Source organism: Macrobrachium rosenbergii, chromosome 55 (genome assembly GCF_040412425.1).
Source record: "Macrobrachium rosenbergii isolate ZJJX-2024 chromosome 55, ASM4041242v1, whole genome shotgun sequence".
NCBI classification, from domain to species: Eukaryota; Metazoa; Arthropoda; class Malacostraca; order Decapoda; family Palaemonidae; genus Macrobrachium; species Macrobrachium rosenbergii.
The window spans coordinates 15,599,419-15,626,536 of record NC_089795.1 but is presented as its reverse complement, the minus strand read 5'-3'; the positions used below and the strand labels follow the sequence as shown (position 1 = coordinate 15,626,536).

Below are 27,118 nucleotides of genomic sequence, written 5' to 3'. Positions count from 1 at the left end.
TGATGAATCCAGGCCATTGAAAAGGCCAGCAGCCGACATATCCCGCATCCCTCAGGTGCCTTGTAAGAAGGTCAAGGATTCTTGCCCAGCAGCTCACGAGGAGCTGTCTTGCAGTTTCTGGTACAGCCCAGAATGTTTCTTTCCGGTGTGTCCAGACGTGAAACATCAAGTGTTGGCTCATAAACTTTCAGCTTCAGTTCTTTGACACAATTGCTCTGATTTGCCTGTTGGTGTTGCAGTGTCCGTGTGACCATTAGCTCCCAGATTTGTTGGAAACACCTGAGTGCCCAGTGTCCTAAGTGCCCAGTGGCTTCCCAGCACCAAGTAGCTTCCGAGCACCCAGTAGCGCCTGCTCATATGGAGACCTGAGCACCCAGTAGCTTCTTCGGTCATGGATCTAGCATTAGCTCCCATCCAACAGTGGTCGGATGATATCTTAGGTTTTTTGAAAAACCTCCTCCTGCAGCTAAGCCGACAACGGACTTGTCATTATCACCAGTGTCTTCTGCGGAAGAGAAGTCAATTAAAGATGTAGATGATGACTTCTCTCCTTCTGCACATGCAGGGCTTCTGGGTATTTTGCTCTGAAGTTTTCCTGCCTTTTTCTTGCCAGCAGCCCCATCCTCTCCTGCTTCCACGTTCCTAATGAGCAATCAACCTGTCAAGTCTTCCAGGTTCCCCAAGATGCTGCTCTCTATGTAGTAGACAAGGAAGGTGTTGAGCGAAGTAGATGCTTGGCTCACCGTCAAGAGGGAGCAAGGGAAGCTTCCTTTAGATTCCCCCCTGCCCAGCTTTCAAATAGAAGGTATGCTTCTTATGCCACTGGAGAAGCTCCTTCCCTGGGGGCCGCCGCCTCCTCCCAGGGGGATTTCTCTGGACTCATTGACTCCTCTTGTAGGTTGGCTTTTTCTTGAACTAAGGTCATGTTTTCTGCAGCTGAGGTTGACCTTTTGCTTCGGAACCTGTTCAAGGTATTTGAAGTAGTCAGCTTCTTGGATTGGCTGGTGGGCACCTGTGCACGGAAGATACAGGACTGCTCTGCCTTACCTGCAGGCTTCGTCTCGGACACTCTTGGAATCCTCTCTTGCGTTGATAAAGGCGTCAGAGACAGTTCTAGGGAGTTAGCCTCCCATTGTATCCCTTTTTACAATGGGAATATTGAAGAAGAGAGAACCATGGTGTTCGTACACCACTAAAGGAGTCACTACAGCCCAGAAGTCGGCTCTTCTCTTCTTCCCTCTTGTGAAAGATTATTTGTTCCCACAGTCAACTGTTAATGACATTGTGTCGCACTTACCCATTTCCTTTTGTCACTGTCTCAAGACACCCAGAGGATCTTCTATCTTTCAGTGGAAAGTTGGCCTTCCCCTTGCAGCCTTATCTCTTCATGATGGGAGGCAAAGAACTTCCAGACCTCGATCGAACATCTGCTTTACGTCTCGAGCCATCAAGAAGTCCGCAACTAGGGCTTCATCAAGGAAATGAAGACCACATCCTCCATGCCCCAGTAGGTGCCAGGCTCCATCTCTTCTGGGAGAGGTGGAAAGAGAAGGGAGCAGAGCAGTGGATTGTACAAGTCCTCAAGGAGGGCTACTCTGTTCCTTTCAGGGAAAAACCCCCCGTTAGTCGAGAGGCCTATAGTCTTGACTGCCTACTCCCTAGGCTCAGAGAGGATTTCGGCCCTCTTGGAGGAAGTTTCCGCCCTCCTTGCCAAGAAGGCAGTAGAGATAGTCGAAGATGTGTGCTCAGAGGGGGAGGGGTTCTACAGTCGTCTTTTCATAGTCCCCAAGTTTTCAGGAGGATGGTGACTGGTTTTGAACATCAATGCTCTGAATGTCTTCATTCAGGAGACAAAATTCAGAATGGAAACAAGTCACTCCATTCTTGCATCCATTCGTCAAGGAGACTGGATGGTCTCAGTAGACATGCAAGATGCATACTTCCACATCCCGTACACCCGGACTTGAGAAAGTACCTCGAATTCGTTTTCCAGGACTGGGTCTTCCAGTTTCGAGCCCTGTGTTTATCAGTCTATCAATGGCCCCTCAAGTTTTCACCTGTGTTCTTGCTCCCTTTGCAGGGTGGCTCCATTTCATGGGCATCAACATTGCACTCTACCTAGACAATTGGCTCCTACACTCCCCAACGAAGAAACAGTGCATGGAGGACCTTCGCAAGACCCTTCTTCTAGCCCAGGATCTAGGATTACTAATCAGTCTTCAGAAATCCCAGCTGGCTCCTTCTCAGGAGATAGTATATTTGGGGATGGTGTTGAACTTTCTAGTTTTTGGGGTTTTTCTCTCCCCCAAGAGAGTGGAATCCTGTCTGCGAATGATAGACGAGTTTCTCGCTCTCCAAACCTTCTCTGCCAACAAATGGATGCGTCTCCTTGCAACTCTGGCTTCCACAGAACTGTTCGTTTCATTGGGGATATTACACATGAGAGTTCTTCAATTCTTCCTCAGAGCCAGCTGGGACAGGAAAAGTCACACAGACTTGTTCTCTTTTTTGTAACACATGAGATCAAGAAGCACCTGCTTTGGTGAGGTCCGAAGACAGGTTGCTGGAAGGGAAGTTCCTTATTCAGAACCCCGACCTAAGCTTTTATGCAGACGCGTCAGCCTTAGGCTGGGTGCCTTTCCTGGGAGTCAAGGAGGTCTCTTGGACGTCATCACTGGAACAAGTAAAGTTTCACATAAATGTTAAAGAATTAAAGGCGATCCTATTGGGGTTGCAAGCCTTTGTCTTAGAGGTGTTCAGCAAGACAGTGGCAGTCTATTCGGACAATACCACAGCCCTGTCTCACATCAGCAAGCAAGGGGAAACGCATTCTTTCTCCCTCTGCGAAGCAGCAAGGGATCGTCTCTTCTGGGGAAATCGGAACCAGATGAAAATTGTAACTAGATTCATCCAAGGCAGACTGAATGTCCTGCCAGACCAGCTGAGCAGACGCAGTCAAGTCATTCCCACAGAGTGGACTCTAGAGCCACTGGTTTGCCTAGACCTGTGGAGACTGTGGGGGAAGCCAACTCTGGATCTCTTCGCAACTTCCAAGAACCATTGTCTCCCTCTATTTTGTTCACCAGTTCTAGACCCCTTGGCATGGGTGACGGATGCCATGTTGCAGGACTGGTCAGACAAAGACCTATGTGCCTTTCCTCCATTTGGGGTGATCAGAGAAGTCTTTAACAAGTTCCGGTCCCACCAGAATGTGTCAGTGACGCTAATAGCCCCATTTTGGCCTTTTGCGGGAGTGGTTCCCGGATCTCATGGAACTTCAGGTAGACTTTCCAAGGCTTCTACCACTAAAACGCAATCTGCTCAGACAACCCCATTTCAGACGGTTTCATTGAGGGTTGTCAAATCTAGCTCTGACAGGTTACAGACTGTCAAGAAATTACTCAGAGCTGAGGGATTTTCAAGGGCGGCTGCAGATTCTGTTGCGAAGTGCAGATGCCAACGTCTACCAGAACAAGTTGTCTGTCTTCCCCACTTGGTGCAGAAGTAATGGCATCTCGTCTTCTAAGACATCTTTAACAGAAATTGCAGATTTCCTGTTATTCCTGAGGACCACCAGAGGTTTGTCTGCTTCCATGATTAAAGGTTACAGGTCCATGATTAGCTTTGTTTCTGGCATAGAGGTCTGGACCTATCTGGTAACCAGGATATATCCAATCATATTAGATCTTTTGACATTTTGTAAACAAAGGGATACGGAATTAGTATCATGGAACCTAGATGTGGTCGTAAAATGGCTCTCTAGCCCTGTTTTTGAACCACTTATCTCCACATCCATTAGGAAAATAACTAAGAAGACCTTCTTCCTGGTTGCCTTAGCCACTGCTAAAAGGGTCAGTGAAATATATGCAATTGCCAAAGAGTGGGATTCGCTCAAGGCGATGCTGTCTGCTCTTATACCCTGGGATTTCTTGCAAAGAACAAGACTCTGTCAAATCTCTGGCCTCGTTCTTTTAACATCAAGAATTTAGTGCAAATGTTAGGTTCGGAAGATGAAGAGAGACCGCTTTGTCCTGTGTGGGCTTTAAAATATTACCTATGCAGGACTGAGAAGATACAGGGACCTGCAAGTCACTTATGGTGTTTGTTCCAAGACTCCTCTTGACCCCTTACAAAGAATGCCCTTTCTTTCTAAGGGACCTCATTCGTGAGGCTCATTCTCAGATTGGAGAAGAACTGTTTCCTGTTTTTAAAGTCAGAGCTCACAACATTAGAGCTGTGGATACACCGTTAGCTTTTAAGCATAATCGCTCTATCTCCTCCATTCTCCAAGCTGCATATTGGAAATGCGAGAGAGTTTTTGTGTCCCATTACTTGAAGAAAGTGGAAATTATTTTTAATAATTACAGTGCCTTAGGCCAGTTGTCGGTGGCTGGCATAGTGTTGGGGGAGGAAGTGTAGGAAGTATCTCTTCCCATCCTGAATCTCTTCACTTCAACATAGGTTGTTGATTCTTTGGGGAGCCTGGGGCTACTATGTACTTGGATACCTGCATGTTTTTAGTGGTTGGGTGGTGGTGTTTTTAGTTTTTGTGGTGTAGGTAATAGTGTTGTTTTGGTCTGGTTATTTTTTTTGTGATGGTACTGTGCCCAGGGCAGGGACAAATTTTTTATGCTTTATTAGCAATCGGAAAGGTCCTTCGCTTAAAGCCTCCATTTATGTAGCAGGCACCCCATGGCTGTACTGCTGCGCCACTACAGGTTAAGATGAGCACTAACCAGAGGCTTTATCTTCCTGCAGCAGCTTTCTTACCAGGTAAGGAAACAACAAACATTGTATCAATGCTGGCAATTTTCTCTATTCTCAAATTCATTACATGTACTAATGTTTTGGGGTAGTAAATGCCCATACATCCCACCCAGTGTTGCCAGAGCTACAGAAATGTCTGTATTTCTACTGGATTTTTTGCAAATCTACAGAAATGCAGAATTTTTTTCATTTTCATCATAAATCTACAGGATTTTGTTGTACACGACTCAGAAATTCTCAAGAAATTGTGGTGATAGAGCAGCAGTCTTGAAATATTAATTCCTGCCCATCTAAAAATAAAGTTTAAACCAAATATGAATAAGCCAGTCTTTCAAAAATTAGAAGCATTAAACCCTGCGGTTGTGAAAAGTAAGGAAATAAATTCTCTTGCACCTCTTATGGCAGCTTTCCCATCCTCGTCTTTTGTCACTGACAACATGGCGCAAGGCACTGATAATGAGTGGATTCACTACTAAGCTCAGAGCTACTGACTAGTTCTAGTGATGAAATGGTTGTTAAATTCGGACGAAAGTGAGATGCAAAGTTTGGGAACGGAGACCCCCTTTTCCTCTTTTATCCAACTTCATGTTAAACTTACGGTGTCTCCCCGCACTCAAGTGCAATGGTTGAAAGAGTATTTTCGGCGTGAATAGGCTAAAACTAAACTGAGGAATAGGTTAGCCACAGAAACCATCAATGGAGTGTTGCATGTAATAGCACGTGTCATAATCTACCAGTAGGTAAGTCATTACTAGATAAATTTAAGAGCAGCATGTATAAGGATACTGAGGAAAGTGATGAGGATTAGTATGGTAATCAGCAACATATCTCCCAGAAGAGTTTAGAAATAATGAGTGCGTAGTACAATAGGTGAACTAATATTTTTGTTTTTCTAATAACTTGCAAAGTACCTATATCATTAAGAGGTACAACCAGAATTGTTCATAAGCACTGAATATTTATTTTCATTATTGTCATTCTTTGTAGCCTAAACTGTTTTGCACTGTTGCATTATCAATTTCTACAATTATGGTGAAGTGTGTCTGGTAGAAGGACTAACATTTATATTATTTATGCAAATTTATGTATGGGCATGACCTAGATTGTGTTGCAGCATTTCACATAATTTTCCAAAGTCATGTTAAAGTGTTTCTGTATATGTAAAAGGATCAAATTTATGCAATTTTTGCAGTTATGTATCAGTAATTTCAAATGTTTGTATTAGATAGCAAATGAAGTGAGTATGAATAGTCTACAGAAATTTCATTAAATCTACAGAAAAAAATGAACAAAATCTACAGAAATTTTGCCAAGGGCATCTGGCAACATTGATCCCACCGCCTATCAATGTGGGAATTGGGGATGTAATTACCTGGTAAGATACTTATATAAAAATGACATTTTTGTGATAAAGTAAAGTTTTATATATACTTACCAAGTAATTACAGAATGGGAGCCCACCCTCCTCCTCTCACATAGACATGAAGGCAGAAACAAATTGAGGTTTCTTTTTCAAGTTGCTCCTCTCAAGGGCAGGACTAGTTATGTACACCAAAACAAAAGAATCGCTACCACGAGTTTTCAGATTTTACCTGCCGTACTAGTTAGAAACTATACCTATGTAATTACTTGGTAAGTATATATAAGACTTTATTTTATCATAAAGATGTCAGATTTTAAGATATAGGATACTTAGGGTATAACTTATCATACATGCATTTGAAAATCAGTAATAAAAATAATTAAAGGACTGTAAACAACAAACAAAAAGAGCTGTGTTGATTTTTTTTAAAAATCTGGGACTACTGCACATTACAGTCCATTTAAACTCATAATTTCAATCCCTCCTGAAATAAGTAAAAAAAAAACTCCTTGTAAGTCCTTAGCTGTGAACCTTCTGGCTGCAGGCAGAGGAGTTAGTTTTTGTTATATTACCTTGCCTATGCCTTTATAATAGCTCATGAAAAATATGTATCATTTCCGAAGTCTTGTGTATCTCTGAATTTACGGAAGTCCCACATTGCAAATGTAGAGGCCTCTCTATGTACCCATTACTGTCAGTGATTAACATCCCTGAAATCTTATGTATGAAACAAATGGCAAACTTTATGAAATAAACTGTATGATAACAACAAATTAAAACTGCTCAAACCACTGTTGGACTATGGCATTCTCACCAAAGAAGATCATCTTATTGAGGTCATTATATCTTGAGTATATTTACCACGTTTGACCCACAGATATTTCGTGAATAGTTTATGTGAACCAGAGCTTATGTGCAGAGAATATAGGTCAACACTGTTAAACATATGTGTGGGTATGCCCATACTTCAGTTAGCAATAGATGTCAAGTTTTAAAGAGATTATGTCCAACTTACTTTTTCAGTTTATCTGAATTATACAGTATACAGTATGTTAAAGGAACTTCAGTGTTTTTACATGAAATGTAAAATTGTCTGCTAAAAACAAAACCCTTCAGGTCATCCCTCTGAGATTAAGTATTTTATCTGTGATCTTGTCAAAATAAATTAATAGTAATGGTAATGATACTTAATAATCATCATCGATATCATCATTTGTACTTTTCTCATAGGATCAGCACGAAACATAGCAGTCAAGGTTCAGTTTATGGCTGGAGAAGAAGAGCATGCTGCCATGTGTGTAATCTTTGGGAAGTCAAGCTGCCCAGAATTTGCCACTGAAGCTTACACTGCTGTAACTTATCACAATAAATCTCCAGACTTCTATGATGAATTTAAAATCAAGCTTCCACCAGTGCTAGGGGATCAGCATCATCTATTGTTTACATTTTACCACATATCTTGTCAGAAGAAGAATGAAGAAAAAACCATTGAAACACCAGTTGGATACACGGTAAGTTCAATAATTTATGTTCTGTCATAGTACCCATTTTGTACACTCAGCAACACAAATGAAGATCCAGTTTTCATTAGATTTCTTTCATCGAATTTATTTTTTTTTTATCAAAAACACATGATCTAGTTAAATTTACTCTAGAATATGAAAATACAATTCAGAATACAGTATATCATTTAATTTAAATATGCAAAACAAAAACATTCAGATAATAACACCATATACAGTACATATGCCCAAAGTAACTGGAATTTCTTGGACGAATTCATTCATAGAGATCTGGAAGATAGAGTTAGGGGCTGCTGGCTGTGTTACTCTGTATCACAACGATAGTATTTACTCATTTTCCTCTATGAACAGGGTTATTATTGCATCGTCATAAGTGTTAATGGTCATTAATTTAGTTTTTACAAATTTGTTTGTATTTCAAAGTGCTTTAAGTTAGCTGGTGTCAATGGCAGCCAGTGTTATGACAGATAAGGTAAGTTGAGCAAATCTAGTTAAAGGATGTGCCGACTGCCTAATTTCGACGAATTATCAAATTTTAGTTATTAAAAATTATCAACTGTGTTGTCTAAATAAACATATACTGAAGCAATAATGCTAAACAAATTTTTTAGATTGGTTTATTGACAGTTTTGTTCATAGCTTGTGTAGCACTGTGAACCACAAATTTTAAAAAGATTTGTAAAAAACGTCCATATGAATTATTCTGGATAGGATCAAGTAAGTTTACACTGTTTTGGACTGTTATATGTGTAAATAAACATATCTTAAAATGTTATTGCTAAAAATAAATGTTTGGATTGGTTCATGGACAGTTTTGTTCATCACTTATATGGCACTGTGAATGACATAAAAAACGTAGTGTGTGAATAATCCTAGATAGAATTAAGTTTGAGTGATACACTTTTTTGGACTGTTTTACATGTAAATAAACATATTTTGAAACGTTATTGCTACAAAATTTTCTTAAATTGGTTCATGGACTATTTTGTTCATTGCTTGTGCTGCACTGTGAGTGACAACTTGTAAAAAGTGTGTAAAACAAATTTTTTCAAAAATAATTGTTCCCCATTAAAATATCCCACTCTCTCTAGTGGTAGCATCACAGAGAGAAAGGCTTATAATGATACTGTATAGGGATAACTGGGTCCAGATATTCCTTATTGTTTCTAGTTTTTGAGTCCAAAAATATTGTTCTTTTGCTGTTTCCTGAAAACTTACCTTTTTTTTCAAAACTAAATGCTTAGATCACCAAGAAGACTGAAACAAGACTTGTGTTTATTCAGTATTAGTTGAAGAATAAGTGGTAAAAATTAGAAGCAAATCCCTTGAATCATTAGGTAGAAGCAGTCATTTACTTTATGGTGGGGCCTTATGGCATTGGCACACCCCATAAATGCAAATTTTAGGTAACATAAATCAAGAGAGAGCACAGTTCTATTCATTTGATTATATTGTAAATTTCAGGGCATATTTCTTATATGACGAAATAGTGTTAGTGCAAAAATCAGCTTTCTAACTGGCGTAGTTTCATAGTTATTACAAAATAAGCAATAATTTTTTCTTTTGCTGCTTTCTCAAAACTTACTTTTTTCAAAACTAAATGCTTATTTCTTCAAGAAGACTGAACCAAATTCAGTGAAACTTTTACAAAGTGTAGCATAACTACTGTACATGTCTTTATAATGTCGTGGGGAAAATCGCTTTTCTGTGTAACTTTTAATTTTACATATTAATTTTCAAGAGTGACATCATGATTTTTTTCAGCTGCAAAACAAATGAACTTAGATGTTGAATTTCTAAATTTACCCACGAGAGAATTTTCATTGTTAGTTGTAGAATAAGTGGTAAAAATTTGAAGCAAATCCCTATAATCATAAGGTAGAAACAAGCATTTACTTTATAATGGGGGCTTATGGCATTGGCACGCCCCTTAAATTCGCAAGAGTGTTATCTATGATGTGAGGAGCCCGAGACTTTGGGTGGGAAAGTACAAGTCACTGGATATAGGCATAACGGCTTTCACACTTCGATAACTTTGACGTTGATGTGGATCAAATGCTAGTAGCTGTTTACGAAACTACTGTCATTAAAAGGATATCTTTATCAAGGTTAAAGTAGCCTGTTCAACTCTATTTTCTGGCTATTCTTCCACTGCTTCCATTACAAGCAGTTCGGAGTTAGCCTACACAGCTAACACGGCTGTGTTACTTGCCACAAGGCCAAAAGATCTTCCAATACATCAGCATTTATTTGCACGATATAAAGCTTTCATGCCTGTGCAGTAGGTTTCAAGTTATTTGTGGCAGTAAATATTCTTTACTCTACTCAGCTCTTTTCGTGAATAATTTGTTGATGAAAATCGACTTTCAAAAGTAGAGACTATATCAAGAAAGTAAGAGTGACCATAGCCTGTGGTTGAATTTTTCCACCTTTTTACAATCTTTGAATGTTAAAGCAACTGTTGAATCAAATTAAGACTAAGGTATGAATTTCCTAGAGAATTAATTTGAACATGAAGGTCACTTCAAATTTTATCTAATATAGTAAAGTGTAGCTGTGGCAGCCCTACCACCCAGTATCCCAGGAACCCATGCACCAACTCCTCACCTCCCCCCTTTCAAGGATCTCTATAGATAGGCCTATGCTTACGCTCTCTCTCTCTCTCTCTCTCTCTCTCTCTCTCTCTCTCTCTCTCTCTCTCTCTCTCTCTCTCTCTCTCTCTCTCTCTCTCTCTCTAATATCATAATACGCATTCATTCCTGTATTGTTCCACATGATTTCCCTTGGATATTGCCCAAATTTTAAAAATTTTCTGTCATTATTTAAGATTGTGTTTCCAATTACACATGAAATTTACTTCATTTTAGTGTTATAACATCAGTTATAAATGAGGTTTCACTGTAGGTTTTAAAGAAGAATGATCGATATTTTACTCTGAACTCCGTTGCTAAGTAACCAGTTGGTTCTTAGCCATGTAAAATAAGTCTAATCCTTCAGGCCAGCCCTAGGAGAGCTGTTAATCAGCTCAGTGGTCTGGTAAAACTAAGATATACTTAACTTAACTATCAATACAAAAACAGTTTGAGCGAATAATGTAAAGGTTGTTACTGTGTTCACATATCAGTGATTATAGGACTATAGAATCTTTATGGCTTAAGTATTAGGAAATCTAACAAGCAACAAACATGATGACTTTGAAGCTCCATCCCTTTTCTAGAGTTGCCAGATGTGGCATTATTAAACAGTATGTATCTGGTGATGTGAGAAAACTGTATCACCACTTGTGTTGCCAAATCCCCTTAAGTTTTAATCTACAAGTGTTTCTTTGAGGAGATTATCAAATTTTATAATTGGGGTAATTGTGGTTAATATATTGTAGGCAAGCTATTCACTCTGCTTTTGAGTCAGTATTCTGTCTGCTTTCGTATTGAACTCCTACTTTGCTTTTGCTTTCCTACTGTTATTTGTTATATGCCTTTTTAGCCTGTATCATATTTACTTAGCCATGGTCATTTAAACTGTTTAAATTCTCCGGAGGGTCCGTTCAAGCACACTATTTTTTTTATTATTTTTTAGTTTTGTATAAGTAACTTACCAAGCAATTACATAGCTATTAGTTTCAAACTATCGTGGCAGCTTAAATTCAAAATTTGCATGCGTGCCTCAATTGTTTAGTGTAGGTGACCAGTACTGCCCACTAATGACTTAGCAGACAACCTTGTTGCGTTTCTGCCGGTCTCAATGTAAACATCAGATCTTTGCAGCAGTTTTTTTTTTCTTCATTATTTGCTGGTTGTTTTTTTCAGTGAAATATCATCGCTGATTTCGTTATTCTTCAAGCTTATAACCTTTCGGGATCAGTATTTTATTGTTTGATTGCCTTTAAGATCTGATTAAGTTCATATTTTCGCTGTCCTAGCGAATTTGCAATCATTTGATTAACTCTCCTTTACCAAGTAGTGTAATAAATGTAAACATTGCATTCGCTACTGAACCAATAATTTCGGTAATGAAATGCATACCTGTGTCTTAGATAATGTTTGATAGGAATTAGTTAAACATCGTATCACACTTTCCTATGCAGAGAACTGAAAAGTGTAAGGGCAGAACACAGTAAGGAGAGAAATTGTGCTTTGTTTTTGGTTGTGACGGGGTTTTGAGGATGCTTTGGTAGCCGAAAATCGGCTCAGAGCACACAGTAGTGCTCGCCTTCTACCAAGCTCTTCACTTTTGAGCTACTAGCTGACGCCAGTTCTCCGAGCACCCAGTTTTTCTCCTCTGCTACTAGCCCTTATATTTTTTATCAACGCGCTCCCTCGCCTGGCTCCTTCGCTTCCTTTGCCGTGGAAGAGGCGACTGCTCGTCCCACCAATGCTCCTAGACAAAGGTCCCTCTCAGACTCCCCTAAACCTGGGAGGAGGCATACTGGAAGTCCAAGGGAGGTTGGTGGGGTTTCCCCACGGGTAGTTGCCCCCTTAGTCAAGCCTGTTGCTGGTCCCAGGTCTCGGTGGACAGCCATTGGAAAGGTGTCCATAGGTATGTGCTTTCCAGTGTGGACCAGAGACGCCAATGGCTTTTTCTAGTGATTCTCGGAAAGGAAGTTCCTTCTCTGAGACTAGACCTAGTCTGCTGCTCAGCGCCTTCATCTAGGTTGGGGAGCCCACTCGAGTAACTAGGAGGCTTCTGGATTGTGTCCCCAGAAGAACAGAGCCTGCATGTCTTTGTCAGAGAGCTGAAGTGATTTGTTTAGGGCTTCAGTGCTTAGCAACCCTTATTCACTCCTAGACTGTGGTAATTTATTTAGACAAGACCGCAGTCGTAACCTTATTACATTAGCAAGGAGGCTCTCTCACTCATGCTCTCTCCACCAAACAGCAAGAGAGCTTTTACGGTGGACAATCAGTTGATTTTTCTAGTCACTTGATTTTTTCAGCCTAAGTTCTGGGGGATGATCTGAGCTGTCAGAAGCCTGTTCTTACTTCTCAGTTGACCCTGAATCCCCTGGTCTATCGGGTTCTGTGGATTCTGTGAGGCAGACTGACCCTCATAGCCCCGTTCTGGCCCATGGTATAATGATTTCCGAACCTACCATGGTGTGGTTGGTGGACTCTCCAAGACTCCTTCCTCAATCCGTATTTCTCAGTCAACCTTACTTAGAAGAGATGCCACCAAGGGTGGCTCGCTGTTACTCAGACTTCACACTGCTCAGAAGCTTGTCAGAGCGTAAGGTTTTTTCGAGAAATACTACAGAGGCTATAGCTAGATGCAGACGTCAGTCTTCTAGACCTGTCTGTCAGACTGTGAACGATTTCTGTAGATGGCGTCTCAGACTCCTTGTCCTTCTTCTGAGACATCTGTGACCCAAAGTGTGGATTGCCTCTTTTCTAGAAGATCTAGAATCTGTCATATTCATCATTAACCCTTAGTGGATGGATTGAGCTTCAGTGCGAAGTAAAACAGGTTTGGGGAGGTGGACAGATTGAGCTTGAGTGTGAAGCAGAATTATGCACCACTGTTATGGTAATAATGATTCGAAACAAAGGTGCCAATACTTCTATATACTATAAATTCACTAATGGCAATTTTTTTATACAGACGTGAGAGTTAGGCCAGTATCAGTAATGCTTGTGACTTCAAGGGGGAAGGTACTGCATCTCTCTCTCTCACATGAGTCTTTGTGTAAATTTGGTTGTAAATATATGAAGGGGTTGCTGTTGTTGTTTGTTTTTGTCTTTTACGATAGTATGTTGGTTGTAAATGTAATTTTACAAAGAAAATTGCAAAGAAATATTAGAAAAAGCATGTAAAAGTAAAAAAAAAAGTTACTGAATCTTCCTTCTCATAAACTTACATGAATATTTTACAACAAATATGCAAAAAATTTGTTACTGCTTTTATTTCTTATCTGTTTTGATATTGTGTTAGCAGTAATAATAATTTTACAAAATCCAAAAAACTTATTTATTAGAAAAAACATATGTAAGTTGGTAAAATTTATGATTGTCTTGTAAATGAGGCCCCACAAGGGGTTGTAAATAGTCATTTTCAACTTCTCGTGGAAGGCAGGGAAAATGTTTTAGAATTGTTTTATTTATACAGTGTGAATGTACGTGTCATTCTCTTTCCATTGATGTGATTTTTTTTTTATTTTGCTGAACCCAAAGTTTCCTGGGTCTGGGGTGCTGCACATTGATAAATTATGCCGTCCCTTAAGGGTTAAGGAGTATTGAGCTACGGATCAGTAACGCAGTTTGCTAATTTACACTTTGAAGTTTAGCCATGAATGAGGACCCTTCCAAGACCTGGACCTGTTCTTTCTCCCTTGAGAACTTACGGGAGAGAAGATGTTCTTGACAGCCGGGAACAGGGCTTCGGGCACCCAGGAGCATCCACCAGCTTCCAAACTCTTTCCTTGCCTGTCTTCGAGCTTGCTTGGTGCCAGCTATAACCTGGTGAGCTTATGTTTCGAGTACCTAGGAGCGCCAACCAGCTCCCGAGCGACTAGCTCACCTGGCATCCAGCTCGTTTGGCGCCAGTTACAGCCTGGCACCCAGGAATGCCCACCACCTCCCGAGCTCTTACCCCGCCTGATACCAAGTATAGCCTAGCGCCAGCTCTTTTCTCTGAGCTCCTAGGAGCACTCCACCAACTCCCAAGTGCCTAGCTCACCTGGCAGCCAGCTTGGCTGGCTCCAGCTCCAACTACAGCTTGGCGCCAGCTAGCTCAAAGCAACCAGCACCTGGCGCCAGCTCCTGATCATCTGGCTCCAACTCTCCTCTCATCCTTGGATCTGTGGAAGAATAGAGAGATCTCTATCCAGTTGGAGTTTTCAGGTATTACTAGAGCAGGATCGGTAGAGCAGACGGACATCCATAATCTATAGTGTTGTTGCATGGACTTTCTTCGCCCTCTTTCTAAGAACACATTGTCCTTCATCTTAATGGACCATATTTCTGAGACCACTCTCAGATTCAGGAGAGAATTTTGACTATGTTTTAGTGAAAGCTAAGGATGTCAGAGCAGCTTCTACCTCATTAGCTTTCAGGCACAAGATGCCCCTTACTTTTGTTCTGCAGTCGACCTTCTGGATGTGTAATCGTTCTTCACTTCTCAGGACGTGTAATGGTGTTAAAACAGTGTTAATATTTTGCAGTACTGTACCTTGCGATCATTATTAGTGACTGGCATGGTATCATGGAAGGAAGCGTAGGATTTTCTCCTACTATCTCTTCATCTTGGTGAGGTGTCGATTTTAGAGGAGCCCGGGGGTGGGGGTTACAATGTACCTGGGACACCCACCACTCTCAGTGGATGTGTTGTGGTTTTTATTTCAGTGTAGGTGATAGTGTTGTCTGGTTGTTGTATTGGGGCACTTTTTGAAGTTTTGCTAGCCTTCAGATAACCCCTGTACTGCAGAACTTCCGCTGATGCTTTGTTAGCCATCAGAATACTCCTTTGCTGCAAAGCTCCCACTTTAGAGACCACACCACTACAGATTAAGGTGAGCACCAACCAGAGGCAGTATTCTCCTGCAGTAGCTCTCTTGACTGATCAGGAATGATAAGCATTGTCTTCAATGCTAGCACCTTTTCCATTTCAAATTCGTTACATATCTTAATGTTTTGGAGTAGAATATGTCCATGTATCCCACCTCCTGTCAATGTGAGATTCAGCCATGTAATTACTGGGTAAGTTACTTATATAAAAATGACATTTTTATAATAAAATAAAGTTCTATACATACTTACCGAGTACTGTAATTACAAAATCGGAGCCCTCCCTCCTCCCCTCGCTTGGACATAAGGGCATAAACACAATAAGGTTGTTTGCTAAGTCATTCCTAGTATTCCTGTTAGTGGGGGTACTGGTCACCTAAACTAAACAATTCAAGTGCTGGCATGAATTTTGAATTTAAGCTACCATGATAGTTTGAATCTAATAGCTATGTAATTATTTGGTAAGTCTATATTTATTATAAAAATGTCATTTTACCTTGTCTGTTAGTTTATGTTAGGTTGTCGTCCTTTGTCATCACATTTTTCTCAAATGTACAGCCATGATTGTAAATGATGCTACATGACTGCATAGGAATTTATTCAGAATTCACTAACTAGCAACCTTACATGCTGCATATTTACCTCTTATTTTAGGTATTTCATAAAATATGTTTCATAAGAGGGAAATCTGTCATATATATCAAAACTGTAAGAAAATAATACACATAGCCAAAAATTTGGAAAAACAATGATAGAATATTCCCAAAACGTTTGGTCATCCAGTGCCAATGTGTTCGACAAAGAAAATCTTCTTCAACCCTAGGTTCAAATTTCAGAAGGATAAAAAAAATCAAAAACAATTTCCAGAACATTCTCATATTGCTTACATTGGAACCATAAAATTGTAAATAGCCCAATTTGATTATTTTTACCCCTTGACGCTCACAAAAAGATAAAGAAATAAATACAAGTTACTGTAGCTCAAATGCATCCACCAGTATCAACAGGTTGGCGTAGCCTGTGTAACACAACAATTTGAGTGGCGGCAAAATGAACCTGCTGGAACAGTGTGTAGAGGCAATGAAATATTTTTGAAAACATTTATATTACAGTAGACCCCCTGGTATTCTTTGGGGTTAGGGACCACAACCACCCATGAATAGCTAAAATTTGCGAATACTTGAAACCCCCCCCCTCTAAAAATGCTTATAACTTCCTAGTTTAATAGTTCAAATATACCTTATACTATCATCGTAAAAATGTTTATAACTGTCTATTTTAATAGTTCAAACACCAAATATACCTTAAGCTATCATCCTAAAACACTTTAATATTTCAAAGTCATCTTACATTACCCTTAAAAACATACGGCTTACAGGTATGAGCGAATACTCCTACAACTGTTACTGTTACCAAGGCGAAAACTAATCAAGCATATTCAGGCATGCACATTTTCTTTTACACAGTATTCAGGCCTTACTGTTTTCTTTCATCATAGAAAGGGGTAACATTGGTACATTGTTTGGCAAACTTTTTTAAGAAAAAAAAAAAATTTATTGATATTTTGCTGTGTTTACACTAGTATTATTATTTGAAAATTAATAAATAATTTTTTATCATAAAAAATGTATTTAGTTATGAAAATAAAATTAAAATAATTAGCGAATATTTTAGTTAAGCCCTACGAACTTGAGACTCCCCCCTTCAAAAAATGCTTATAACTGTATATTTTAATAGTTCAAACACCAAATATACCTTCAACTATCATCATAAAACACTTTAATATCATTTCAAAGTCATCTTACAGCATTACTCTTAAAAATATATGGCTTACAGGTATGCGTGAACACTCGCACAACTGTTACTGTAACCAAGGCGAAAACTAATAAAAATACCCCTGTATTCAGGCAGACACATTTTCATTTATACACTATTCAAGCCTTACCATTTTCTTTTAATGGAGATAAAGGTAGTATTGGTACATCGTTTGGCGAACATTTTTTTAAGAAAAAATATCAACGAAATGTTTTTTTTTTTTTTAAAAACCATTTTGTTGATATTTTGCTGTGCTTACATTTAATATTAATACAGTCAACCCCCGCCTATTCGCGGTTCAGTATTTGCGGATTCACCTATTTGCGGATTTTTCTGTGGAACATAACTTCAGATTATTTGTGGAAAATTCGCCAATTGCGAATTTTTTTGTAGAGCATATCTAAAATATTTGGTAATTATTTTCATTTTACAGGTATTTTTGTGACTAAATACAGTTTTTATGATTAAAAATGATTTAATGTAAACACAGCAAAATATCAGTAAACTGTATGCATATTTAAATATTTAGGTACAGTGCTTAATTGTTCCTTGTACTTGAGAATGTACCAACATTAAAAGAAAACGGTAAGGTTTGAATACTTTATGAAAGAAAATGTGCGTAACTTGATTACTTTTTGCCTTGGTAATAGTAACAGTTGTAGGAGTGTCCACGCATAGCTGTAAGCCTTATATTTTTAGGGGTAATGTTGCAAGATGACCTTGAAATGGTATTAAAGTGTTTTAGGATGATAGTTTAAGGTATATTTGGTGTTTGAACTATTAAAATAAGCAGTTGTAAGTGTTTTTAGAGCAGGTCTCAAGTATTTGCGGATTTCAGCTATTCACGGGCGGTTGTGGTCCCTAACCCCTGCAGATACCGGTGGTTGACTGTGTTTGAAAATTAGTAAATAATTTTCTATCATAAAAAAATGTATTTAGTCATGAAAATAAATTGAAAATTAGTGAATATTTTAGATATGCGCTGGGAAAAAAATCTGCTAATAGGCAAATTTTCTACACCTTTTTTGGAGTTATGTTCCACAGAAAAGTTTGTGAATAAGTGAATCCACAAATCCTGAACTGCAAATAGGTGGGGCTAGACTGTATATTTGTTATAAGAATATTAGTATTTTCATTAAAAATTGAATTATTTGTTTTATATTTCTCAACCACTTCAAAAATAATGGCCTATTAGTATATATTCCATATACAATTATATTTTTGTTAATGCCAAGAGTTTGTTCTCATGCCCAGGCATGTCTGTTTTCTTTACTTGCTAAAAACACATGACACTTAGCAACACATTATTGTATAAACAGTTTATGGCCAGAAAGCTTATGAAGTTATTTATACATTCTTGCCCTCCAAGTTAGCTTATGATTGAATCAATTATACACCAAAAGCAAACAGAAGGACTTTCAAGAAAGCAACATTCTTCATCAAAAGAAAGTGTTTCATAATCCTTTGGTGTTATTACTAATGAATGTTTAGATTAATAACTATCTCCTTGATATAATTTCAAGAATCATCTTTTATTCTTCAAAGAACAGGTAATCTCTTAAAGTAAATCCTTTAGTAAATGAGATTACGTCTAAGAAACTTTAGATTATTTTTGGTAGGCCTGTATACTGCAACTCATTTCACAAAGTACAGGCAGTTTGAACATAGCCTAAAACTTCAAAATTCAAAGTAAACTTTTTGTAATTCATATTCCTTTACAGTATTGGAAATTGTGTTATGGCCTTTAAGCTTATTAGGTCTATTGTTATATGTTGGGGAGGTAGTTACGAAGACCACATCGAGTAGCAAGTTAAGTGCACTGGCATTGACAAAACAGCTAACCTTATCACACCATGCTTGTAGCTAAGCAGTAAAAAAAAATAATTAATTTGTCACATAGATTATGAATTGTACCAATGCATAAAAGAGATCATATTCATATACCCTTAAGGAAAATAATGTTCGCTGTGAATTTGCAAACTTATCGACATGTGTGACATTGGAAATAAAGAAAAGTTTAATATTACTTGGCAGCCTTTACACAGAGTCTGAGAGTTTTGATGTTACAAAAAGAATCATATTGCATCACTTATGAGCATGGGTGTACACTCTTTCTATGGAAATCTCTGTGTAAGTGTGTAAGCTTTTGGCTTGCTCCACAAGGAAATAATAATAATAATAATAATAAATGTAGACTACTAGGCTATTCTTGGGTGTTTGAATTTGCCAGTTATATGCCACCCTTCTAACCTAACCTGCCTAGGATTAAGCAGAGACAAGGAGAATAAGTAATGAGCAAGAAGCAGCAACATTGATGCAAGGCACCATAGCACAAAGAAAGTGCAACCTTCTGTGCCCTTTGATTTTAGAGAGGGCAAACAACCAGCCCACCTACACTTAAAAGGCTAAGATAAGAATTACACATGATAGAAAAATTCTGGCTAAGATAAGAATTACACATGATAGACAGAAAAATTCTGGCAAATGGAAAGTTAGGAATCATTTGGAAAGAAAAATGAATAAAAGTAGGTAGTGTTGGTAGTTGTAGTTAATAAAATTTTCACTCATGTATTGAATTATTTTTATATTAATATTTTGAGTTTATGGCCATGTTTTTTTTATCCAGGCAAAGATTGATAATAAACTGAAATTTTATTTCAGTGGCTTCCAGTTTATCGAGATGGATGTCTACAGACAGGTGAGCACAGTCTTCCAGTTATGATGGAGCGACCTCCAAGTAATTATTCTTACATCACTGCAGACATTCAGTTACCTGGAACAAAGTGGGTTGACAACCATAAGGGTTTGTTCACTGTTAGTGTTGATGCAGTCTCTTCAGTTCATGCCCAGGTATGTCATACTTTCTTTACTTTTTTTTCTTTTGGAATATATATATATACCTTGATTATGTAGTTTAAGTGAATAATACTGTTGTGTTCATCATTACAGGACAAGCACATTGATCGATTCTTTCATCTTTACAAAATGGTTGAAGAGGGTAACATTCCAGCACGGATAGGAGAAGCAAATATGGAAGGAGAATTGAAGAAGGCGTAAGTACTTCATTATGTAATTTATGTGAGCTACATATGTTTATTTTTGTTTTGAGGCATCTAACTGCATTATAAGATATGATAAATATTTTAATTTCTTTTTTCTTCAGGATGAGCGAACTCATTAACTGCCATGCTGAGCCATTAGTTCAGTATAGCCCAATTATACTCGATCGGTTGATTATGCTCATGGTTAGACCTCCAACTCTAGCTGGTCAACAAGTAAATATAGCCCAGGCGTGTTTCGAGACCATAGGCTGTTTAGTTGGTCGAGTTTCGGTAAGAAATTTACATTATTACCTAGTTTGCCTTGTATTTGATATTTTTATTTGGTTATTCTTTATGTATGTTTATGGTAGGTATGAAATATATTATTTTGAAATGCTTGAAATTCTTGTAAAGAAGTGTTCATAAAAATAAACCTATGTTCTGACATGAATACGAAACTACTCTTTCATATATTGAGTAATTGTGCTTAGTGCACTTAGGCTGTTACTGAATTGTCTCAAAAAACAAAACCCTAACAGTTAGGCCTATGGTCAAGTGCGACCTGAGATGGCCTGACCCTACCATTGTGCTTGCAGCTGTGTCCACTTTCATATGCTCACTGAGTCATCTCCTGTTTTTTGGCTGTGCTTTGTCTTGGTGTCTGTAGGGTGTGCATACCTTCCAAGAACTTTCTTTCTTGTCAGGTCATAACCTGAAATATCGCAATATTTGTCTCCTTTTAGGAGCATGTCAGGCACTTAATGTTTCAGATGCTCTGTGTGATCCAGATCCCAAGAAGTAGTTAAATGAAATGCTGATTGCTGTATTAGTAAGGTATGTCCCTAGAAGGGTAATTAAATTCAGTACATATGACCAGCCATGGTTTGATGATACAAGTAGAAGAGCTTACCATAACAAACAGACCAAATTCAACATACGGAGACGAAATCGTTCACATCTTAATAACCCATAGGGGAAGGCTTCAGAGATTGTCTCCTAAGCATGCACCTAACAGATGACTAAATTTACTTTAAAAGAAAACATAAATCAGAACAGAAGGTAACTGATAAAATGGCATTAAACAAGACAGAGTGATTAATAAAGAAATGATGAAGATATTGCATAATTTACTTGACAATGGCTATCATAGGAAGAGCAACAAATCGACTGAAAGGCAGTCACACAGAAAGTGAATTATGTTGCCCACATAAACAGGACGATGTATGTGCAAAAGGATTTTCTCAGTTTTGATTAATACAGGTTGGTGTGACTGAGTTTGGTATAGCAAACCAGTTTGTCATAAATTGCCTTAGCTGTGCCAAATGCATCCAGGCGCACCACATAGAGAGGTTGTAGAGAAGATCCAAGTGCAATGATGCCATGTAAGTCATTCTTCCGTGCTCCGCATTCTTTTTAAAGAATTTTCTTCAGTGTTGTGTTGTGCCCTTCATGGATTGTCATTATTTGTTCATTTTCATCTCATCCTCAGATTTTCATGATGTGATGCCTGGAATTTCATGTCTTTTTTGTTTTTTGCATATTGTTACCTTTCAACCAGCAGCTGATTAGCATTGTCATGTTACTATGGGTAATCTGCTACTCCCTTGCTTCCTACACATTCACAGTTTTCTTAATATTGCCGTGAGCTTCTTAGTAAGTCAAGTGGATTTTAGATTATCAGATAGTTATTTTCAATTCCTTGAGTTTTATATTACTGTAATTGAGTATTCATGTTATTCCAGTTGGGAGTTTTTTTCTCTTGTTGATTGTAATGAGCTGTTAGTATAACTTTTAACTCTTGCTTTGCTCACATCAGGGCTTAAAGTTTTCTTTGTGTGTTTACATCCTGTTCACTCCTGCCAGAGTAATTAGCTCTCTCAGCTAATTACTGGTTTTTTCATGTTTTAGTATTAATGCACTTTACTGCTAAATGATTCTCTTATTGGCATTTATGGTCTATTGTGTTATGTTATGCCACAGTGTATTTGTGTGGTTAAGGATGGCAAGTGGTAATAAAATATACTGTATTACCCTTAGAGAAGGCTCTCCATTTACAGTCCCGTGTGTGTATTGGCCAGCACTGTTCTCATGAAGTGACTTAAACATGTAAAGATTGGATTTATCTTGTTGAGTCACAGCTGCCATTATCAAGTTGCAAGTTTTCTCTGATGAAACTTCTACTTCCATGCATCCTCCCAGTGCTGTGAGGACTGTATGTCTGCAAAGGTCTTTTTCAGTCTTGATGCCTACTGTCATTTTGCCAGAGGAGTTCTCACATCCTCCATGAATGTCTCCCTATGTTGGAGGTCTCTTGTCCACTTTAGGATCTGCCTCTCTTATCATCTGCTGCTTTTGTGCCACTCATTCAGCCTGTCCCTCTCATGCCCTAGCTGAGTTTTTATTGTTAATGCCAATTCTTTGTAAAGCTGATGATGGCTTTAATGTTAATTGTAAGTTGCATGTTGCATCTGCACTTTAAAATGATCTTCTTGCTTTTGTTGACTAATATACAGAAGTTTGTGGCTGCCTGGCATGCTTATGCCCCCTGGTCTTACTGCCAGGCTGTTCCTGCTTCCTATGTTGGGTTGCCATGATATTGATGAAAAAAATATAAAAACTACCTAATATTACAGTAATAGTAATAATGATTAAAATATTTTTTCAGAATAATGATAAAAAATGTTTCTGCATCTTCGTTTTGGGGAGCCTTTTTGATATCCTTTAGCTTCTGGATACTTACCCAAACAGCATGAGCAGTACAGTATTTGACTTTTGATCTGCTCCTGTTTGCTTGTATGCTTTGGTGTAATGTGTGTATGCATTCAACAGCTTCTCTGTACTTTGATGGTTCTGGATCTTTGACTGCCCCATCTGCATATCTGATCTATGCCATTAACTGTTGCAGCATTCTTGACCTTGGCCTATCTTCCTTTTCCTCAGCATTCATCTGTCACAATTCTTGCCCCAGCCCTCACCCTCGCCTTTGGTGATTTGTCAATTCCAGTGTCCCTTCTCAGTGAAAGAGAGCTCTCAAATGTAGGAAAGCTCTCTCTCCCCCCACAAGTTTGAATCTAAGAGTCACTCAGTACTTGGTATCTCGCCTTCATTATTACTTCAACCTTTTTCATATCTTATTAGTTTTCTTCATCTTGCTTTTCAGCCATTCCAGCTCCCTCTTCATTGTCTTGATAATCAAGAAGAGCTACCATTATTGGGGTGGGAATTCATTTTCAAAGCAAATAGTGGGAACTGTGGTGGTCTTATCAACCACTGAAAAATGTTTGGACCAGATAGGCATCAGTTTGGTCATTAAGTTCATATCTCAGAAATGTGACTGTTACTTACCCATGGATTTCAGAGGTTGGTTACCCATGGATTTCAGAGGTGGGCTGGTGTATGTGGATAGGATTCTTCCATTTTGTCAGGTTTTCCTGTTATGATGATTATAGTAGGGATGAATGTATTCTTGTAATGCTCTGTTCCATCAAGCAGGTTCAGTGTAGCCCCCAGTAATGTAAAGCAAGTAAACCGGAAGTTACTGTACCTGGATCATTCAAGGTTTTGATACCCAGTAGTAAATGAGTTTCCATAGACATGAATCAGAGTGAAGGCCGACAAAACTTAACTTCTGAATTTCTGAATTTCTCAGGAAAGAATGTGGTGGTTTGCCTACCTTACTAGTTATTGGAGGCAATGGAACAAACAGCAAAAATTTGGAAATACTGTCAAATTTATGTATACTGTAGTGCCTCTGTAACTCTTATTGATGGCATTTAAGAATTATTGAAGATATGAATTAACTTCAAAGGGAAAGTTGAGAAATGGGAAATATTTATTTCCTTTCATGAACATGTAGGAGATCTTAATGCAAGTTGCTATATTGCAAAAATAAAAATGAGTGATTCTGAACATTTTGTGTTACAGATCTAAAAATCTTGTTATTTTTCATTCAGCCAGTTGGCATGGTAAAAAATCTATGAACTCCAAAATGAGGTTATCATCTCAAAAGTTCAATGTTGGTTATTGGGAGACTAAGGAGATAACCATAATTATTGTATTCCACTAATTTTATTCAAAACAAGTCACTATTGTAAGATATAGAGACATTGCTAGATCTGCCATGAAATCCATACTTAATCATGCCAACTCAAAAATAGTCTCTCATGCTAAGCCATATAAAGGTACATGACAGTGATAAGTATATATAGCATACCTTATTGGAACTTTTGATTCAATAGATATCAAACCTCACTGGAACTTTAGTGATGGAAGAAGAGTGATCTTCAGCAGGGCCCAATATGACTTCTCTGAAGAAGTGATATTGGAAATGTTCCCTTGGATCCCAGCCCATGTAGGCATTGAGGGTAATGAGAAAGCAGATAAAGCTGCAAAATTGGCTTGTACAATCCCCCCAACTACTATGAAAGCACCCATATCAGACTGGCTAGCATCAGTTAAACCCTTAATTTATAGGGATTGGCAAAATGATTGGACAAATATACCCCCACAAAACAAACTAAAACAAATTAAGAACGAAGTTAAAAAATGGCATTCTTCTACCCAAAAGCAAAAGAATCAATGAGGTTATTTTAACAAGACTCAGAATAGGACACTCCAGACTCACACATGGGCATCTGATGTCAACTCCGCACACAAACCCAATAACTTGAAAGATGTAACATCCCAGTAACAATCAAACACATCTTGATTGACTGTCCCAGATGGCATCATGAAAGAAAGACTTATTTACAAAATAAATCAATAAAGATATTCTAGCAGAAGGTAATAACTTTTCAATTAATAATATCATTCTCTTCCTAAACAAAATTAAATTGATAAGTAAAATATAATCTCCCCCATCTTTTTTTTTTTTTTTTTCTCTCCCTAATTCCCCCTTTTTTTTATTTATTTATTTATTTAACTACTTAATTTTTATGTACTCTTTCCCCTTTCTTTTCCCAGCCCGAGAAGAACCTAAAAGAGTTCAGAGGTCTGGTTAAACAAATCATTTATAACTAACTAACTCACATTTGAGAATGATAGTGTACCCTTCCAAGTAAAAATTGAAAATTATAGAATACTGTTCTGCCCATCAATATGAAGAACTCGGACTATTAGATAAATTTCACCTCCAGTCATATGTCTACTGAAGAGCAAGTTAGATAGCAGTAGCCCTTGTCCCAGGGAATATAGAACAAGTTAGATAGCAATAGCCCTTGTCCCAGGGAATATATTAGTTCTAGGACTATAAGATCCACAAGTAAGATGTCATTGTAGAATTATATCCCATGTTTGCTATGATGTGACTCAGTTTTTGTACTCCTCCTCAAACAATGAAGGTGCAGTTTTAACATGGAAGCTAATATACAGTGGGTTCACTTCAGTAACTCTGAAACATGATGTATCATACAATGCTATGAGCTTTCCCAGGCATTCATGATGCTTGGAAATATTAATAGTAGACACCCCTACTAGAGTGATGTTTTAGCAAGTATAAATGGTTACCTCATAGCATTGCTTATAGAAAATGAGGATATTGGACTACAGTACTCATTATTGGTGAACCTACTCATTTCCAGATTCAAACAGGCACCCTAATATCATGTATCAGTATCCCGGTCACAAGTTACAAATTCAATTTCCATATTGATTTTAATTGGAAAACAGTGAATGACTGGCATATGAATGACCATGCACCTTAATTAGTATCATTAATGATCAACCTTTACAAAGAAACCAAATTGAATCCTTGAAAAGGCAGAAAAGGCAGACTGGCCAAAATTTCTGAAGTTGAGCAATATTAAACAACATGTATTAAACAACATGTAGAGGAGTGATATTAAACAAGATATGGAAAGAGTTCCAGAGAGAGTAGGTGATGCTATTGATCTATTGAATGGAACTCTACATACTGGAGGGGTAAGTTCCATCCCGAATTTGGCATGATATTCTGAGGTGACAGGTTCCTTGGGAGTCATTAGGTTTGCAGATGCTCTATTACATAGACTCACAAGAACATCACTGAATAGATGCTGCAGAGGAAAGTATTGCTCTATGCAACAAGTGTAGTGCACAGTTTGGCCTTTTGTGGTAAAAGACTGCTAGCCAACCTTGGTATCTTCATTGAACATTAGAACCCAATTATCTGCTGTTTGAAGACAGACTTGGAAAATATTTGGGAAATTCTTATTAATTCCACCTCCCATATTAAAAGTATATGACCAGTGCATTACTAGTGCCTCAGGAAGAAATGTTTCTCCAGTGTAGCCTGCTAAGTCTTTTCTTGTTTGTTCTTGCTGTAATTGGGATATGTTCCATCATCCCCAAGTGGCATTCATTCTCTCCACACCTTTATTTTTTTTATATGGTATTTGGGAGAGAACTTTAACTCAATTTGACAAATCAACAGATGGGCTGATATGAAAGGTTTTAAGTGTTCAGTGAGCAAAGCAGATACCACACATTTTTACCATATGAGTGTATCCAGCCCTCTAGATATATGTCAAAAGTCAGTGGAATCCCTTAGTACAAGAGACCAGATTTCTAGGGTTGATGCTCGATCAGAGATTGACATGAAGTAATCAGCTGAAGGCTTTAAAAAGTAACTGCAGAGATGCTTTAAGAAATTCGAGTGCCAGCTCATACATCATATGAAACAGATTGTAAAATGTGCGTAAGATTGTATGAAATCCTTTTTATACCCACGTTTTTCTATATTTTCATCATTATCAGATCTACATTTGGAACCTCCATTATTTTCATTATGGCATTGTCCTCATTCAGTTCTTCCATCTGGTTCCAACTATTTTTCTTACAGTTTTATTCTCAAATTGATAAAAGCGTTTAGGCATGGTTTCATTGTCATACCATGATTCATGTCTGAATACCAATACAGATCTTACTAGGTTAATATATCTTACTTTTTTTTATGCAGTTTCAGTCTATTTGAAATAATTTCTAAATCTTAGTCTGCTTGCTCATTAATTGATGTGCCATTTTTTAATCTCAATAAATTCCAACTAAAGATAACCAGTATTGGATATCCTTGTTCGTAAATTTTGGAACGAGTCAGCCTCTTCTTTTGTTTCTTCATGCAGTTTTATTTTATTCCTT

The 27,118-nt window shown here is 38.0% G+C and overlaps 1 protein-coding gene across 36 annotated transcripts in view; it reads left to right on the top strand.

The window, feature by feature from the left end:
• Zir (Zizimin-related) overlaps window positions 1-27,118 on the top strand; it is a 582,703-nt gene that overhangs the window by 197,102 nt on the left and 358,483 nt on the right. For all 36 annotated transcript variants that reach the window (XR_010852045.1, XR_010852043.1, XR_010852042.1 and 33 more), the window contains 4 exons: window positions 7,361-7,641; window positions 19,626-19,814; window positions 19,914-20,017; window positions 20,128-20,296. Coding sequence is in view for 14 of the 36 variants with exons in the window: in XM_067098450.1 (XP_066954551.1) it covers window positions 7,361-7,641; window positions 19,626-19,814; window positions 19,914-20,017; window positions 20,128-20,296 (743 nt within the window). In the remaining 22 variants the exon portion in view is untranslated. The remainder of the gene's footprint in view (window positions 1-7,360; window positions 7,642-19,625; window positions 19,815-19,913; window positions 20,018-20,127; window positions 20,297-27,118) is intronic.